The sequence below is a fragment of the Apis laboriosa genome, unplaced genomic scaffold, assembly GCF_014066325.1.
Source record: "Apis laboriosa isolate Shangri-la unplaced genomic scaffold, ASM1406632v1 scaffold1321_cov151, whole genome shotgun sequence".
In the NCBI taxonomy this organism is placed as follows: Eukaryota; Metazoa; Arthropoda; class Insecta; order Hymenoptera; family Apidae; genus Apis; species Apis laboriosa.
In genome coordinates this window covers 2,360,818-2,381,401 of record NW_025221248.1, presented here as the reverse complement: position 1 = coordinate 2,381,401, position 20,584 = coordinate 2,360,818, and the positions used below count along the sequence as shown (strand labels likewise).

Sequence of the window (20,584 nt, the reverse complement as noted above, 5' to 3'; positions counted from 1 at the left end):
AGAAGTATCGGTTGCTTCCAAGTTTCTTCATTTTCCCGGAAGCTGGAGGCGAAGTTTCTTTCCACGTGCAACGTTCTAACTTGGCTTCGCGAGTTCTTTCAACCTTATAATCGCCTTATAAAAGTGCGGGACCGCCTGTTCCCTTTCATATTTCGCAACAACCATCGCCGGTAACGTGCACTTTCGAGTCATCCAATATTTGTAAATCATGGTTCGAATCGAGTTTCTCCTTATAATACTCCTCAACCGCCCTTACCGACATTTTCATAATTAATAATTTAATCGAGATTTCGATCGAGTTCCTTTGAATAAATTTATTTCTTCTTTCAAGCGTTACAAGCGTAATTAATTTTCAACGTTGTATCAAAGATTGACGTTCTCGTTGAAAACAAATTTTAATTATATTCTGTATCGAGTATTTTCTCTTGTTTATCATCATTTTACTCAACATTTATCGTATTGCAGAATAAATTGATCGATTAATAACGAAATGAGTTTATAAACGGTGATTGTAAACTCTTTATCTGGAATTTTATATTTTTTTTTTTTATTTGAGAAAAGTGAAAAAGATATTGTTCGTCTGATTTTTCGCCATATTTAAATTGAGTTAAAAGTCGGAATCAAGTCCATAACTTTTCAGAATCTTGGAATAAAAGTTTACAAGCGTATTAACTCATCTCTAAGAAGACGTAAATCATTTGCTAAGCACACCTACGCTTGTAATGGATTTCATCGGCCTCGAATGCATAATTCCGGTTTCACAAATGACGATTCTCATGCCAAGTAGTTAGCAAGCATAGAATAGTACAAGGGTATAATTATACCTGCGTCAATTGCTATCAAAAATACTATCAAAAATACTATCAAAAAGTTTTTAAGATATTGCTTATAAATAAATTAATAATAATGTTCTTTCGAATACATTTATATATTTTTTAATATGCATTGCAATATAACGAGAAAGAAATAAGATTATACGTGTAAGAAGAAGAATTCTACAAATCCAATATTTTAATAATTTTTTGTATTTAATGTTACAAATTATAAATTATATATATAATTTATAAGTTGTAAATTATTTCTACAATGTTTTTTTTTTAAATTCAACCAAAAGAGGAAATAGAAAAAGCAGAGGGGATCGTTTTGGGATAATTCTTGGAAGTTGAAAATAAACGAAGCGTTCCTCGGGATCGAGGGCACGTCAGAGCCTTGGCGCACGCGAGAGGGTGTGGCAACCACGAAGAGCGAAGAGGAAACGCGCGTTCACCGACAGCCCATGAATTTCCGGTCCATTTAAGTCTCTGAATTGCTTTGGAACCGTATTGTTTCACGTCGCATTTTATGCCGCTTTAAAAATTTGCACGCTGTCGAACCTGGCTCCGGTTTTCCTTCGCGTTTAATATACGATATTTTACATAAAACGTGGTATAAAACACGATATCGCGAGGAATAAAAATAAAAGAAAAAGAAAAAAATCTAGACGCACAGTTAAAAATCCAGGAATTTCAATGAAACGGTATAATAATGACGGTGTAATTTTATTCAAAGAATATATTACTCATAATTTTTTCTTTCTTTCTTGATTTGCATATCAAATTTATTCCATATCTTTTCATTGAATATATAAATTGCAAAAAGAAGAATAACAATTCTCTCTTTAATATCTCAAAACATTTTATATCTCGAGGATCGAAAGATATATTATTACTTCTGTTCTCCTCGTGATTTAGAAGACGATTCTTCAAAGTAATTAAATCTTTTTTGCTGCTTGACTCATTATTTTGCCTTCGTTCCATCTACACCTATCCTAGTCTAGAGGATAAACGTATATTACGTGTATGAAACGGGGACAATTATTTCGACAGAAGGATCGAGAGCAACGCGTTTGAGGTTACATACGTACGAAGCACGAGGCGCCACGAGGTAGTTACGAAAACGCGAATCACTTCCAGAACACAGTGCGATCATGTTAGCGGTTAAAGGAACTCATTAGAGTAACGTTTATGCAATGGAAGGTCATAAACAGCGTACAACGTTGCCATATATCACTGAACAAAGGTTGAGTTGTCGAGGAACGGGGACGAATTGCAAAAGAACATTCAGTAATGGGCGCGGGTAGATAATCTCGCATTCTAGAAGCGGTAATAAACCAATGAAAATGATAACTAAATACGCAGAGACTGAGATCGAGACCAACTTTGCTTCGCCTCTTTTCCCGATATATGCCCTCTTTCACATCTTTCACTCGCATACCTTTGCATCGATTCGATAAAATTCTTCATTTAACCCTTTGGTATTTAACCTTAAATAGTTAAAACTAGAAATAAATATTTTAGAAAAGATTTTTAAAATTTCTCTGATTTTGGATATAGATTATTAGGTGTATATAATCTTTCACGGTCGATGAATTTTAATGATATGTTTTTTGCGTGATAAAGTTTGAGATACAAAATTTCTAGAATGTGAAAAATTTGCGAAAGGATTAAATGAACCATTCACGAAAACCTGAAATACGTTCTATAATATTGAAATACGAATTATAATTTTTTCTTTTTTCGCGATATAAAATTTATGGAACGTGAAAAATTTGTGAAAGCCTTAAAAATGGATCGATTCTCGAATCGAATCGTTCTGTGAAATATTGAAAGAAAGGAATGGAATTATAATTTTTTTTCATATATAAATATTTGAACGAGGAATGACTCGATTATGAAAATGAAGCGTGATCGAAATTTTAAGCAAATAATCGGTCGTTCGGATTTAGGGTTCTTTCTAAATGACAGGGCACCACGGAATACTTAAGTGTAATTTTCTGCAAAGTGATTTTTTTCTCTCTCTCTCTCTTTCTCTCTCTCTCTTTCCAACCCGCTTCACATTAATTCCGTGTATTATTAAGAAAATTGCCGTGCGAAGGTAGAAGATTTTTAACATTTGCACGGTTATTTAATCTCAATAGTAATTCACCCACGCCACGACCGTATTAATCGCCATAGAGATTTGTAGCGGAGCAAAGTTCACTCGTTGGTTCCTGATCCTCCTCTCTTTTCCGTAATTACGATAATCGCAACGTTAAATTGAAATCAAGTTAAATAAGAGAAAAGGTTTCGAAGCTTCTCTCGAAAATTAATATTACTTCGAAACAATAAATATCTATTAAATCTGCGCAATATGATTTATTTATTAAAGCGTACGAAGCACAGACAAGATCATTTTACATACATACGTGTTTGAAATTGATCATTTTCACGACCATTTACAATTGAAAGTGTCGCATTCTCATTCTTTGCGAGGAAGAAAGGGAAGAGAAGATGGTACGTATGTTCCTCTTTATGCTGCTCGAGGATTTGAAGGCAATTGGAGGGTACTTAGAACCGAGACACTTCATTTGCATCTCTATAAGTCGCAGACACTGTGCATCTATGTACACTGCACACGTGAGTACACGAGAGACATTGAACCTACATTGTTTTCGTTGGATCTGTTCTACTATTAAATTTTACATCCGTGTTTCTATTATTAATATCAAGAAGGTATCTTCAATAAGGAAAAATTATTAGAAAAGAAATTAATAAGGTAAAAATTAATTCGGGACGAGCATTTCTATGGGAAAATGAAGGCAGCGAAGAGTCACGCGGAGGGTTTGGCTTCATTCAGACAATCTCAAACTCGTGAGAATCGATAACCACGACACGAATTACACGAATTTCCATCGACATTGTCTCGAATAATTTGCAGATTGTAACTATTGATCCGCGTGTTTCAGAGTCCAATTGCGATTCGTGTGATTTGTGACTATTCGAGCAATTTCTACCATCAATATAATTAACACCATTCAGTTACTATCAATATTGATGAACAATTATTAATGTAATTTGATCAGAAAAATATTTTAATTCAAGCGCAATTAGATTTTATTTGGAAAAGAAATTTTCCAATTGAATACCATCTATTGATGAATTGGATACTATATTGATATATTGGACACTACCATCAGTATTGATGAATTATATAATTATTAATGTAATTTGATCAGAAAAGTATTTTAATTCAAGCACAATTTTAGATTTTATTTGGAAAAGAAATTTTCCAATTGGATATCATCTCTTGATGAATTGGATACTATATTGATATATTGGATACTACCATCAGTATTGATGAATTGGATACTATATTGATATATTGGATACTACTATCAGTATTGATGAATTATACAATTATTAATGTAATTTGATCAGAAAAGTATTTTAATTCAAGCACAATTAGATTTTATTTGGAAAAGAAATTTTCCAATTGGATACTATTGATGAATTGGATACCATCTATTGATGAATTGGATACTATATTAATATATTGGATACTACCATCAGTATTGATGAATTATACAATTATTAATGTAATTTGATCAGAAAAGTATTTTAATTCAAGCACAATTTTACATTTTATTTGGAAAAGAAATTTTCCAATTGGATACCGCCAATTATTCAAAATGGAATGGAAATCGATCAAAAATAAAATTCAAGAAAAAAAGGGAACCAGACAAATTTGTACGAAGAATAGCACCAAGCGGAGGTCACCAAAATCGAAAATCCGTTTCTCCACGATAAAATTTCTTCCCGGCACGAGTCGCGTCTAAATTAACGAAAAACAAGTGTCCGTGTCAACGGAACAAGCTTCGAGCTATTAAAATCGTTGTTGAGAGGACACTTGCGTGACACTTGGCGCCGCATCAACAATACATCGCCTCTTTTGCAGTTACTCTCCATTCCGCCCCACGGTGTTTTCCCGGTAACAAGAGTGCGCGGCCATTCCCGTATGCAAATACCTGCGGCCGAGAGAGAGAGAGAGAGAGAGAGAATCGACATTGATCTCGTTTTTTTGCAGTAAGCCAGGCATCGTTCGAGCACAGCCTTTTCGCCTTTTCTCGGCGAACAGACGTTAATTAAATGACGGGTACGATGCAGGCAACTCCGATCGACAGCGGTCCCTCGTTATTGAACGACGCTTTCCAAGGGCTTTTTGCATTGTGCAAGCGACACTTGCCACGTATCGTTGATTAACGCGGAAGTGTTGGGGGGGAGAGTATTACCGTTCATTGATTCCACGCTCGTTTCCTCTGTCTACTTTGTTAACGAAATGTGGAAGAATTCGTGTCGCCTCCTACGCGAGACACGTGGATGCGGTGATTTCTGGATGAGGAGAGGAAATGTGGTTTTTGTGAGATTGTGGAATGGCGTGTGACAAGTTGGGAGTTTGATGTTTGTATTTGGAACAGAAGGTTTGAAGATTGATAGATAGTTTAGATAGTTGTTTACGTGTAATAATGTTGCAAAATGTTTTGCAGGGGGAAATTTTGAATTTAAAACGAAGAAAGATTGAAGATGGAGCATATATCGTGTTAAGTGTAAAGATTTAATTAATGTTTAATTAAGATGTATAAAAATATTTGTGATGGTGGTATCGATTTGGATATTGGATTTGAAGAATTTATTTATTTAAATAGAATATTTCATTTATTTCGACAACAAGTTTTAAGTTTTTAGGTATAGAGATGTAATTTCTTTTTTTCTTGCTATTTAAAGTATTAAATTTAAAATAGTGATTGTAACTAGAATATTTAATTTAATTTCAGATTGTATAATAACTGATTAAAGAACAGGATCAGTTTCGTGCAATGTATTTATATTCCTATGAGTTTCGTGTTCATAGGATTGATCTATAAAGTAATAAAAAATATTTGCTTTTTTTAAAAAACTAAAGATTAAAAAAAATAAAAACAAGCTTCCATCAGATTTTGTTATAACAGAGAATCGAGAAATACAAAGATGAAAATATTCTGTTTGTATTTTTTCGCATTCTAAAACTTTTAAACTTTTATCTTTTAAATTCCCAACTATTCGAATCCTTTTAGCGGAATTAATCAAACTTTCGTACTTATCGAACCTGTAAACTTTGACCTATCAGAACTTTTGAACTTCGAGTTTCTTTAAAAAGTTATTTTAAGCATGACCAATTAAATAAAAAAATAATATTGTTACACGCGAAATCAAGAACAATTATTTCAATGAGAATCATTTTTCAATATCGTTAAAGAATCGTCCGCACGATTGAAAACTATTTTTCTTTCTAGAAAATTTTAAATAAACATTTTAATCATTCAAATTATAAAGTTAAAATTTTCATTGCATTGATGTATTGATTCTTCCAACAGGTCAAATTATTCCATTACGTTTGAACGATTACGAATGTTGGTTTGCAAGCGGAAATCGCGATGCAGGGAACGTCTGTGTGGAAAAACAGCGCGAGATCGAAGGATCGTTGATGAAAGGGTCGGAAAACAGGTGAATGAGGATATCGGCGCACGCGTTCCAAAGAAACATTTGGAACGAGCTTTCCGTCCACGCTTGATGCGCAACGTGCAGGGGTTAAGCAATGGTGTTTACGGGCGACTTTTGACGTCAGGATCGAAGTAGGTCGGCATTAAAAGCTGGTGCACGTTCGATGGAAAAGTCACGGGCGGGAATATCGCGACGTTTTATGCGACAGATCGAGAATCGAAGGGCGAAAAGAACTTTTTCTCACTTGTATCCGTGTCCCACTATTCGCGATTGTTGTTCATGGACTTTTGTCGCGTGGCCAGAAATTTCTGGCTGACCCGAATTTTTTCCTTTTCTTTTATCTTATGAAATTTGAATAATGACACGCATTATATATTTGGTGAAACACGGGTAAGAGAAAAATTATGGGATTTTCATATAATTTTCTTCTCCTTAATTTATTGAATATTAAAATCATAAATTCTTTTTTCAATCGTCTTCTGTTTAAATTGTTCTCATCGTAGAAAGATGGTCGTGTGTATATAAATCTTTGGGGGAACGAAAGAGAGATAGACGAAATAGAAATGAATTGAAATTTCTCGGCATTTCGAGGATTTAATTCAATGATTCATCCTCGTCTCGGAGAGACGGATGGTACGGAAATCCAACACGTCAAAATAATACGGCTTTGCGGTAGGTCGCCGTCTGAGACTTCCAGCTATGTTCTGAATAAAGCGGCACGTAGGTGTGTCACTTGGTGCGGAATAAAAGACTCGTGCCGAGTGTACGGTACCGCAGCCGTGTATACGGCCCTTTCGTAAGGAGATTTGCTTTTTACGCAATTCAGGCGACAACGGCGACAGACGCGCGACAATCCAGAAACCGGCGTGAAGCCGGCTCTGCCTTCTGAACCGATCCCCTTTGCGAACTGGACCGAGTCGGATCGAAATCTTTTTTCAACTATTTTTTTACGGCGTTATAGCTGAAGAGACGCGAAAATGGTTTGTATCTCGGCGAGTGTAAGAGAGATATTTTTTAAAAGTTTTTAAAAATCGTGGGGAAAAAAATATTTAACGTATCAGAAAAACGTTTGAATATTGTGTTTGCGAGCTTTTGAAATTTTTTTCGAATATCTTTTTCGAGATTTGAGAAGTTTGATTAAAGTTAAAAATGTAAAAGTGTAAAAGAATTGATTCCAATTCTTTTATACTTTTTTAAATTTAAAATTGAACTCCGGACAACTAAGAGATTGTTTATAGCTGTTTGTTGTAGAATATTCTTTAGTGTTTATTTTTGAAACAAATTTTATTGAAGCGTATGTGTTAAATGATATATTACTCTTGATAAAAGTTTACTTTCTTTGCAATAAATTTTCTAGTTTAGAGCTTTTATCATAATCTTTATTTAATATATATATACATATATTTATACGCTTAGTGATAACTATATCATTACAAACTTCCTCGTCCATTAATTAACAAAATAAACTAAAATCAATAAAAAGAAAAACTAAATTGTTATCTTAAGATTAAATATTTTCTCAAAGGAATAATAAATTTGATATAGGAATATAATAAATCGTACATTGACGTTCTATTTTAGTTAAAATTCATGATTTAATACATTGGTTAAAACATAACAGAGTTCATTGTTTAAAATCATATATATATATATGAATTTATTATGAGCATATCCATGCAAGATATTTTAGATAGAATTTCCAATCAATTAAATATTCATTGAAAATTAAAAACTAATAACATCCGTGATGATTCAGTTGTAATATTTATTGTTCCATAATTATATATCATGAATTTGTAGAAATATAGATATATAATTTGTTTGGTAGTTCTACTATAAAGAAAAACATTTATCATTCGCTCTTACAGTCTCACATAACGCAGGCCAAAGGCCAAGAAAAGGCTCTTAACCCGTCACTCACCTTTTGCACCATTCTCGAAGAAGCCCAACGAAACCTTTAGAACTATATTTATTTAAGCCTATTCGCACAACAACACATTTCTCTCCTCTTTCATGAATCGTTTTAACGACACGAACCTTCAATTCCATTCCACCAATTAATAAACTTCTATCGATACTTCATCGATAGATAACGAAAGCCCCGATTAAACATCCTTGAAATAATAATAAATCTATCCTCCATCTTCATCCATCGAATTTCAAGGAATTCAAATTCTTCTCTCAAGCTATATTCGAAAAATTGAAGAAAGTCTTCAATCACGAATCACATAGCTCGTTTCGTTGCGCGCCAAATTCAAATTTCCCTCGCTATCCTCCGATTTAACGCAATATCGAAGCAAATCTTCGTAGCGACGAATATTGAATATTTTCCATGAAAATAACTGTAAATAGGAAATCCTTAAGCTCCATACGTTTACCTATAAGATCTGTGATCCTTGATTCGCACAGTTCGATTGCCTAAGCGCGCCAAATTCAAATTTCCCTCGCTATCCTCCGATTTAACGCAAGCAAATCTTCGTAGCGACGAATATTGAATATTTTCCATGAAAATAACTGTAAATAGGAAATCCTTAAGCTCCATACATTTACCTATAAGATCTGTGATCCTTGATTCGCACAGTTCGATTACCTAAGCGCGCGAAATTCAAATTCCTCCCCTCCCATTCTTTCAATATCGTTTCAAATAATGAAAACGATAAAATGAGATAATTAATCCGAGAAGGGATCGCGATCCACGAGCCACGTAGAGCAGTTGCGGTGTCGTGCGCCACGTTCGAAGAATCTCGACGACGATCGAGGGGGGAAATGAAGACGTTAACCTCTCTCGCTCGCTCTCCTCCCTCCTCTCGCTCCGTGCATCGTGTGTAAAAGCCGCGGGCACAGGCTTCCCGCTGTTCGGGAAATCGATAAATTCACCGAGGCGATATCGATAGTGATAGCTACCTACGTTTTATCGCGCGACGATGCGCGATCACGATCGATACCGCCACTATGAATCCTCTTTTTCGCCGCGGCGGGTGGCCGAGGGCTCCCCCTGAAAGCGTAGAAACGGGCTCGACACCGCCGTGCCCTTCCTCCTTATTTTCCATTTTGCTGTCTCTACGGTTTTTCTTATTCTTGAGTCGCCAAAGGCACGTCTGCACTTGTTGCGAATACGTATATATAGGTATATCTTATGTTGAGTGGTATTCACTGTTGCTACGTAGGTAATTAAATATTTAGTGTCTCGAAATGTGGGAGGAATATAGAGTTTAAATAAATTTGGATTCTAGATTTAAAAGAAATGAAAGAAGTTTTGGAATTTTGAATATTTTTTTTTTTAATGAATCTTAAAAAAAAATGGAAGGATGTTATTAACTAATTGGGTGATACTAGGGCAGAATGATTTATAATTATATATTGTACGTCATCGCTGCGTGTTTGTATCGTGGTGATATATGAAAGAGACATTTTATTTCTTTTGTGACGGAAATAAGCGAACGGTAAAGCAATGCTACACTTCCTACGTCCAAGGTTGCTTATAATTGGATATTGTGTCATTCCTTTGATGCGATGATGATAAACCGACAGGTAATGAATACATTTGGAAGAGTAAAATTCTCGAGAATTGTTTTCAATAATATTTCTCACAAATAGATATTGTGTTGCTGTTCGATTCGTATTCGAAACCTTTTTGCGAAACAAATTCACTCTTTCGTCAAATCGAATTCAAACCCATTTAAGTAAAAAATAGAATTTCTTCAGTTTTAGTTTGTATTCCGTGCACAAAGAGAAAGACACAAGTTCTTCTCCAGTAGAAATAAAATTGGAGCAATTTTATTTTTTACTAAATGGCCAGTCTCTAGAATTGGTCTCGGTTACGTCGACAAAGAGAGGAACAGTGTATCCTTCTTTTTGTAGAATAAAGAAAAATTGGAACAATTCTAGTTTTTACTATAAAAGATAAATAATCTCCAAATTGACTTTACTTATATCCACATTTTGCTTATCTGAAATTCTTACAATTTAAGGATGATTTGATGAGCAAAAGAATTTGAAATTCGAATTCTGAAATAAAATAAAATAAAATAAAATAAAATATTAAAAAAGGTATTATCATACTTTCTTTTTTTATAATTCTATCTTATATTTATTACATCATTGCAGCAAATTTGTTCTCGTTTCCGATTCATCGATGTTTCATGGGAATTTCGCGATTGCCACGTCCGGCCAATTAATCATAACAGGAAGTGAATCTATCTTGGATATCTGATTCCGATTCGTGTAGAAATTGGTGTAAACATTTTTATTCCATTTTTCTATGTCGTACGATATTTTTCATCTTGATATTTTTAATTTGACAAGCAATTTGATCGAGTCAAGAAAGATTATTGAAAGCTTGGAATCTTTATTTGATTATGTTGGGAATTTATTTGATTTTTTACAAATAAGTTAAGAAAATATTCTTAGTAAGTGGAAACGTAGATAATGAGTATTAAGTCTAAAAGAATTTTATAAGAAATTTTGAAATATTTGAGGAGAAAGAACGAGGAGAAATGATTACATCTGGAAATTTAACTTGAAGGATAAAGTTAGAAAGAAAAGTTTTAGGAAAAATTTTTGAATCGTGGAACGAACGAATCACACAAAAAGCATTGATTTATTTTTCTCGCTCGAACTTGGAAAACGATAAGAAACGACACTGTTTCACTCTTTCGATTCTTTCAATCGGAAAAGTTATCTGAAACGAGCCGCGTATCTAATCTTCGACGTTAAACGACGAGATGCCAAATAGGTTATGAATGAGCATAGTTCAGTAGCACTTTATTTCTTATCGTAAAAACATTCCATTGTCAACATCTCTTGTTCTTTCATCATTCATTCTTTTCATTCACGAGTTACTGTTTACACGAGATAAACACGACATATTTTCATTCTTCGATAAAATTCGCGGGAAAAATTGTTGCTCGAGTTTCTTAGTCAATACGAAGAAAGATCTCGAAAACTTTTGAATTTCATTCTCTTCTTCTTTTTTCCTTTCTTTTCTTTCTCTCTTTTTTTTTCAAATTTGCTTTTAAATGATAATTTTTCCACCCACTTCACAGCAAAAAGATTAATCTTTTTAATATTTAATAAATATTTTAACAAACATTATCGCAATCATTCATTAACTTGACAGTAAAAAGATTGATCTTCTTCCCAACGAGCTGCACCTTTATAACAAATAATTAATTCAATTCATCTTTTTTGATCCATTCTTCATCCACCTCATAAAAGAACAATTGATCTTCTTCATACGTTATAAATATTTTAATAATCATATCGCAATCTTTCCTAAACTTCACAGCCAGAAAAATTAATCTCCCTTCCAAACTGTATACTTCGAATCCATCTCAGAACAATCAATATCGAATCTCCTTAATATATTTATAATATAACAAATATTTGAATAATTTTCCCATAAACTTCACAGTAAAAGAATTAATCTCCACTTCGATAAAAATCAAATCGAATCGAATTCCAAAACATTGAATCCTTATACATACGACAAAAATATTTTTAATAATCACACCGCGAATAATAATAATTCTTCGCGAACGAAAAAAGGTAGATCCATCCACGAATTCTCTCTACTGCCAAGGAAAAAAAAAAAAAGAAAAAAGAAAAAAGAAAAGAAAAGAACAAACGACACAAATACTCGAAGTTCCAGCACGACGCCGATCGATCATTCGACCTAGTCGCAAATAAATTCCTGCCTCCTTTTAGCGACTCTCCATCCCTCTGTAAAGGAAAACCACGTCCATTCCTCCTCCCCCTCCCCCCTTGTCCCCCAACGTTGCAGCTAAGCGCTGCATTCCTTTAAGCGCGAGTTTTTCGCATCTCCTTGTCAGCCAAGGTATCTCGTCTCGCATTAATGAAGGGAGCACCCGTTTTCGTCGTGGTCGACGCTTTTTCTGACGAGGCCTTCATTCACCAAACGGGCAGAGTCGCGGCAACCAAACCGAGTGCGGAATCCCAAGCCGTTAATGATCAGAATGTTTGTTCATGTAAATAAGGATCCCCTTTTTCTTTCGCACGCCTCGCTCCAAACGAGTTTATCGCACCTGGGGGCTCTGGATACCGCCAGATAATGACTCCAGTTTTGGCCCCTTTCAATTCATGAATTGGATGGAAGAGAGAAAAAAAAAAAAAAAAAAAAAAAAATTGGTGTTTGGGTGTTTCACAGAAATTAGGATGATTTTCTAGGATGCTTTTTGTAGGATGTGATTTATAAAGAGATTAGGTGTATTTGATAAGTGTATTTATTATTACTCTATTCGTGAATTTGATATTAGATGGATTATTATTATTTTTTTGTTCTTCGTGTTTTAAAAATTTTTGAATTTGATTTTAATATAGGTTTGTTAGAAATTTCTTTTAACTAACAGAGAATTTTTTTTTTCTGTTGCAGAAATCGAAGCGCAAGAGGCTTGCAAATGGTTGAGGGCGGCTGGTTTTCCACAATATGCGCAGATGTATGAGGGTAAGTCGAATAATATTTATTAATTAATATTTATTAATTGGATTGTAAATATTTTCTTACGATATAATAGGAAAATATCGTGTCATCTATTTTCCTTCGTAACATCGTATTATATTCTGAACAAAAGGAAGAATATATATATATAAATGGAGCTTCTTCGCCTCTCTTTAAACAGTACCAAGAATAATTCTAATAAGTAGAACAACGATCTCAATCTTCGATCATCGTTGTAGAAAAAATTTACAAGCACATATTGACTCGAATAACAAACTGTCCGTAACTACATAATAGAAACCTGTCGATAAAATCTAAATCTTCGACGTTTAAAGCAATCCTCTCGAATCGAAACCGTGTAATTAAAATGAAAGACGACCTCCGCAGGGGTGAACGCTCGTTATTTCCGACGATTCCAATTTACTTTCAATTCACCACGACGATGATCAATACGATCCTTTAGAAAATCCTCTTTGCTCTCGAGGATCTCCTCTCGAGGAACGACGCATAGAGAGCTGTCAACCGTTGTCCAGATCAGGGAAGATTATCGTTTAAAGATGTTTCACGAAATTCGAGCGCCCCCGTCTCACTTGCTCTCGTGCGCCACGGCCATGTGGTTCTTTTCAACGGGGGGAGGGAGGGAGGCCGCCATTTTTCGTCTACCGAGGGTCACGTATAGCGAAAAATGCGTCACGTTTGTCCACTCGAAAGCTGTTTCAAAGAGATATTGTCGACTTTTGGGATTCGAGGTAAACTGCGTCTCATTAGGGATTAGTTTTTTTTTTTTTTTTTTTTTTTTTTGGTTGGTTAACTTAATCCTCTTCAAAATCTTCGAGTCATTTGGACATTTTTTTCTTTTCATCACTCTTATTTCGATTCTTGTTGTACTTTTATAATTTGTTGAAAAATTTAATTTGTGTACGTGAAATAAGGATTAGTAGTGAATCGATTTTCTCGAGGGAGAGGAGGGGGAATTTTTAAAAATCTAGAATATTGGAGAGAGTTATAAGAAGGGGATAAAAATTTAAAAATTTCATAATTCATAAATAAACTCGACATTTAACTTCGATATTTTCTCAAGCCTCGATTAAAATATTTATCATATACAGATATACAAAAACTGGATCACCGTGGACACGGACAGTGTATAGCCGAGACAGAAATGAATACCTCGGATCGCTAATGAAATATTGCTGAATTATACAACTGGATTGTCGTCGCCTGTCCAATCGATCACGTAGACAAATTTGTTTTCGAAGAAAAATCACCATGTGGTGACGGCATCACGTGGATCTCACGAAGGGAGAGAGGGAGGGGGAGGGAAAAAAACGTGGCAGGTTTGGAAAAATAAGGGAATCGGTCGGGAGTCGGTGTGTAGTCTTACAATATCCTTTTAAACCCGAGGAATCGTCGAGTTTGAGCGAGAGGGTGGTCCAAGAAGGGACCACCAAAGCCGTCGTCGTATGTGAATGTTTTCGATGGCGGTCCCCCGTTGTACGTGAGATTTTTACTAATATCCGCGGCCTCGGAAACAAAGGTCTCCCTGTTTCGATTTTTTTTTTTTTTTTTTTTTTTTTCCCCGTACGTACGTACCTCCATAATAATATTAGAGTATAAATTTCAAGATCTCATTGTTCCACGACCTTGGATGAACCACCAGTTCCATTTGCAATTCATCGAGATGAAACGCAAAGAAGTGTAACGCGTAAAATCCTCAGGTAGTCCCCCCCTTTCCATTATTTTCTTAATATCGTACAATAGATTTAACACATTTCATCACGCAATACACCAAATTTTGAAATCTCTTCGCGCGAGAAAGCTGGATCATACCTCGTCGTATAATAAAAATTTTTAAAATAAAAAAATTAACGATCGACGCTCGATTCTCTTCATTCCGTAATTTTATTCCTCCCATCAAAGGGAGGAAAATTACAATCACCCAAACGAGAAACGGGTATTCGTTTACGAGCGAACCGGTCGTTCGCTCGCGAATCGTCGTAGATCGGTCGGAAATAGACAGAGGCTCGGTGGAGCAGTGCCGGGCAAATAAACACGGGGATGAAACAATGACTCGCTAATGACGCGGTAAGAACAACGCCGGCTACCACTGTGGTGCACACGACTGGAAGAAAGCGCGAGAGTGCAATAACGAACGCATTGTTGGCAGGCGCCGCGACAAAGGGGTCATTATGATAAGTATTAACACGTCCCGGACGCATCGGGCTGTCCCTTAATAAGTTACTCGTGTTGCGATTCGACTCGCTCTGCCCACGTGCTCGCTCTGCACACCACGATCCCTCGCTTACCGATTTTTCGCTACCGGATGAGATTCTTTGATGGAATATTTCTTCTTCTTCTTCTTCGAAGTCTTGAGAATTAAAAATTTTCATCTACTTTTTGTAGGTATTTGTTAGGAAAAAAGAATTAGGATCGTTCAATTTTCAATATATATATATCGTATTCTATTAACTATTATTCTTTCTAAGGTTAATTGTTAGAGCATATTTTATTCTCTCCGTCATATTCTTCATTTTATTTTATTCTTGTCAAATATCCGGAATTTTTTTATCGAATTGATTATGAAAGTATAGTTAAATAAACAATTAATAATAAGATCATATATGCGTAAACTAGAAATAATTATAAATTAATGTTATTAAATATTGAAAATATTGCGAGTGGATGTATCTATGGATGGCCAGATAGAAGAAGTTATTTATCTCGAATTTAAATATTTCGAAATTACGATAATTTGACGAGACTTTTCAACGAAGTATTCGTTCTTCGACAATTAAAAAAGAAAAAAGAAAGAAGAAGAGGAAATAAATAATCCGATAATTTTTTTAAGCAAACCTTATAAGTAACATTTAAGTAGTACATCACGAGATGCAGACCATAAATTCACGAAACAACTTTACGAAAGGAGCAACTTTTCACATCTCCGATAAGGATCTTCAGACGGACCAAACAACCCACAAGGAGGAAAAAAAAAAATAATCTTACCAAACTTCCCGTTTAACTTTCCTCCTCGGCCAATTATCAACCTTTCTATCCTCGACGAAGCCACACACGCGTCCAAAGTCAAACCACTTCAATCTCATCACACTTTCTAGCTCTCGAGGCCCTCCTTTCCCCAAAAATTCCCCCGAAACTCGTAATCACTTATCTCCTAAAAGTGGAGCAAACGAAATACATACACATCTACCCATCTTCTGGACACATTATGTATCAACGGTGTCGTGTTCGAGGCCGAAAAAGCTAAAGTCTGCTGCACAACCTGTGTGTCGGCTTTTAGCAGCCAGGTGTAACGAGAACGAGACGAGTACGGGAGGACTAATAACTCGTTAACGTCCTTGGCCACGGCCCAGTCCCCAGGTAATTTCTTCCTTCTTTCTTCAATCTTCTTAATGCGCGAGTAACAATCGGCGACGATAACCCGCCCGCCACGGGGGATGATTAACGACGAGCCGCGCCGTTATTTTTCAACCAATTTATCCGCTCTCCAATTTCTCGGCCGTCGAACGACTTCTGGCTAAATAACGCGACCGTCCACCCACCGCGAGATTTATGCGGTGATGAAAGATTTCGAGCGCGAATTAGTGGGCCGCGATAAATTTCCCATCCCAGAGTTCTCCAGAGTTTTTATTTCAATTCAATTTCGATCGATCTCGAGGCTGTAATCCAACAAATTTGGATATTATTTAGTATTTAGTTATTTAGTTCAGTAGTAAGTAGTATGAGCGAACTTTCGGTTTTCTTTAGGTTAAAATTAGCGTGAAATACGAAAGATTGTCGACGCACGATTGTTGTAACATATTTGCGTATTTTGATGGCTCATGGAAATTTGGAAGTTCAGGTTTCGAGTTGTTTTTTTGTGAAATATTCGTACGACACATTTATGAGGCGGAGAAGTTTTCATTTTATTTGACTTTTTTTAAATAAACCATGGAACCATGGAAGTTAAAAGAGGTAAAGGTTAATTATTGTGAATGATAGATGGTCATGAGTTAATAAGATTTTGAGTAGTACGCGAAAAGATATCTTGTCAGACAAAAATTCATGATATTTTTAAGGGAAATTGAAGTTTTATTTATTTATAAGTAATGTAAATTATCATGAAATAAGATTGTATTGTACGGTAAATATTAAATGACGTTGAATATTTGATAAAATGAATTTTGTTCTATCTGATTGTCATAAAGTGTCGCGAAAATGCTATAAACACGTCACAATTTTAGTACTTTCGTTAAATTGCTTGTGCCAAAATTGTGTCACGATGAATCAATTTGCACACGTCTACTCGTGTTTAAATTATGTTATGATAAAGCAACGAAATTACAAATCAAATGTTGTCATCACGTGTAATCTTCTTCGATATTAATTTACTCGAACTTTGAAGTAGACAAGTCGCGTACTGGCAAACGAGGAATATTTATCGAAAAGCTCGACAAAAGCTGGCAAAAGTTCAAGCTCCTTCCGCGAATTCGTCTAGTATTCAATTGTGTATTCCTCTTATGATAAATATAGTGAGTGAATAATACGTAGATAAGAAAGTCCATAGTGTTAGTGTTTTAAATCCTGATCATTTTTCGGGAACTTTTTTCGAATTTTATTTTAAAATTTTGCAAGATTTAAAATTTAAATCAAATATTATTTTTCTTCGGTTTGGAGACACGAAGCGTGAATTAAGCGAAAAGTGATTTCGTTGAAATGAATTACATCGAATAAATTTGTAATTATTTTAAAGTTTACTTTAAAAATTGTTTTACTTGACGTTATTACTCAATATTTACCACACAAACGAACTATTAGGAGATAACGGAATTACATCGGAAAGCACTTTGCATGGAAACCGAAATTCCATTATGAAACGAACATTTAATGTAAAAAAACTTAATTCTTTACATTTTCCTTTTAAACTCGAAGACGAGAAATTTTTTAAAATTTTTAAATTTAAAAAATTCATCGAGATATTTGTGAATATATAAAGATTCATGATAAAGTCTCATATATATCGGATACTTCAAAACTTAAAATTTAACTTTAAAGTTAATTTAAAATTGTGAAAATCAAAATTACATAGTTTAAATAACATCCACATATAAAATCTTTGTTATTAGAACCAAACAATCGAACGTATTTTCTTCTACACAGATTTTTATTAAAAAATATAATCCTGAGTTTACATCTTTAAAGTTTTCACAATTATTCGTACTTTATCTGCTCCATAACCGCATAATAAATAGATGTAAATAGATTCTCACGCGTAGCTTTATAACTCTCTATCAAAAGAGCTTTATTTAGCTTAAGTAAAAAAAAAAAAAAAAAAAAAAAATTTAAACCGTACGTCATAGAGATCTATTTTAAAGCTCAATTTAAATCTAAAAAGCCCGTAATATATCTCACCTAGCCCTTCCGAAAAGCGACGAAACAAAACTCCACCCCTAAAATTCACCCGCCCGCCATCTCTCTATCCCTCGAATTAAATTAAAAGGGACCCCATCGCGTATACACACGTATATACATGTGTATCCCCTTTAAAGAAAGAAAATGCGCAAGAAGCTTGTTAAGAAGGTTGGCGAACAACCGACGACACTGTTCCATTCCCTCGAAATAGCGCGTGTTCGAGCGAAGGCGCGGTCGAGCGTTCATCCGTGCGATGAAAAGCCGTCTGTCGGACGGTATCCATCCGTCGCTAATTAATGCACACGTGGATTAACCGTGGATCGCGTGTAACTGCAGCGTTTGCGGGCCGCGGAAAGTATCGAGTCACGCCTCTCCTCCTTCTTCGTTTCCATTATATTAATCAAACGAGCCGATGCGGTGGGGAAAAAAAAAAAAAAAAAAAAAAAAAAAAAAGAAAAGAGTCCAACCGAACGAACCCCCTCTCTCCCCTCCGTCCAACTGTTTTACAACGCGCCTCGCGTTGTTGTTTGACAACACGGCGACTAAACGTGACGTATCTCGTGGCGAGGCGACACAACGCCACAAGGCGTGCTGTGCCCGACGTCCCGTGAAATTCGGCTGAGAAATAGCGCCGCCTAGATTTTTCGTATTCGTGGCCAACAAGTGGAAGGCGTTGAACGGGCGCCGATTTCTCGGCCGTTCGAATTGGGCTAATGAGGTGGGCTCGATCGGGCGATTACGATCGGTGGAAGCCTCGATTTCTGTGTGCCCCTCCCCGTTCTTTCTTTTCTCCCTCTCTTCTCTGTAGGTTGTGTATAGAGGCTCGTGAATTGTGGGAGAGGTCGTGGGTAAATCCGGTTCCTTCAGCCCTTTTGTCACGAATGATGAATACGTGCGCTTTTCGAAAAGTTAAGGAGGGAAGTTAAGGTTAAAGAAAGATCGAGGTTAAGTAGATGTTATGGCTGAATTCTGGTGGTAAGAATGGAAAACTCGTGCGATTGATTCAATCTTTATTCAAATAGTGAAATAATTGGGTTCGATTAACGAAACGGGAGAAGAAATAATAAGAGAGGAATACAGAAGAAATTTTGATTAATTATCGTATCGTTCTTTCAGTTCGAATCCGGAGGTTTTGTCCTGGATTAATGAATAACCTAATAATGTCGTTCTCGTTGGCACGCGTTCAAACGAGTCATTTTACGGTGGAATGATATTATCAACGGACGTCACGTAGCCAGCATTAAAATAAGAAAAATCGTTTCCTCGAGTCCGTAGTCCCGATCGGTTCGAATGGAACATTAATTGAAAAATCATTGGACAGATTTACGATTCTGAAAATCATTATTAGGGCGCGGATAAAATGTCTACGGCTAGTTCGTAGCCATTTGATAAAAATAAACGCAAGAAACGGAAACGGTACATCTCGTTGCTCGGTGTCTCGGCTATTTAAAATCTAGCGTTAAAAAAAAAAAAAAAAAAAAAAAATGATGTTAGTTTAGTTTATAGGCGTGACGTGTAGAGACGGTTCAGAAAAAGACTCTCGAGCATCCTAAATTTATCAAATCACGGGCTCCCACGAGATTCAAAGACAATCACACCATGGCAATTTTCCTTACTTTCACGCGTTTACGTATTTTCTTGGAACGAGGCACGATTCCGAGAATACTACTTCCTTAGCTGATTTGTACGGACACCTGAATGGCCCGCTGAGAGAATGAAATCCATAAACTCGTGGAAAGTATATCTGTTTGCGCGGTGCCAACGGTAAATAAAAATCATCGCGACGTGAAATTGTCCATTTATATATACTCCAGTGAACAATAAGATCTCCCCTTCTTTTTTTCTTTTTATCGCGAACAATATTTCCAATATATCCGTCGATTCGAATCCATTATCGTTAAAAACCAGAATATCACAGTTTCTCAACGATAAAATCTTAAAACTGTTGAAGTTAATTAGTTCCAGATTCTTGAATCTTGTAATTGCGAAAAAATGTGCAGACACTCTTGGCGAAATTAATTTAATTAATGGTTTTTATCCCAATTGGAAATATTATTATATAATTAATCACAGTTTACATAATAAACACATCGTAATAAGCGCATAAACATTCCATTTATAAATCCAATTATTCGCTACAGCGCAACATATCTCTTCCCCACGTAATCGTCACCACGCATCTCTCGCAACCCGACAGCCGTTTCAGCGCCTCGAAAAATTGACATGAAAAATGCATCTAGAAGTCACATCAATAATAAATGATCCGGTTCCGCCAATAATCTTCATTCCTCCTCTCAAAGATAATTGATATATGAATCTCACAGCTGCCTGCGACCCACCATGCCAGCGTAACGTTTCCCGGGACCACCATAGAGTTAAAAAAAAA

General features: G+C 35.5%; 1 protein-coding gene across 2 annotated transcripts in view; it reads left to right on the top strand.

Moving 5' to 3' along the window:
• The window catches only part of LOC122720791 (rho GTPase-activating protein 7), a 330,364-nt gene that overhangs the window by 242,341 nt on the left and 67,439 nt on the right, over positions 1–20,584 (top strand). For both annotated transcript variants that reach the window (XM_043947768.1, XM_043947769.1), the window contains one exon: positions 12,727–12,798. In XM_043947768.1, the coding sequence (XP_043803703.1) occupies positions 12,727–12,798 (72 nt within the window). The remainder of the gene's footprint in view (positions 1–12,726; positions 12,799–20,584) is intronic.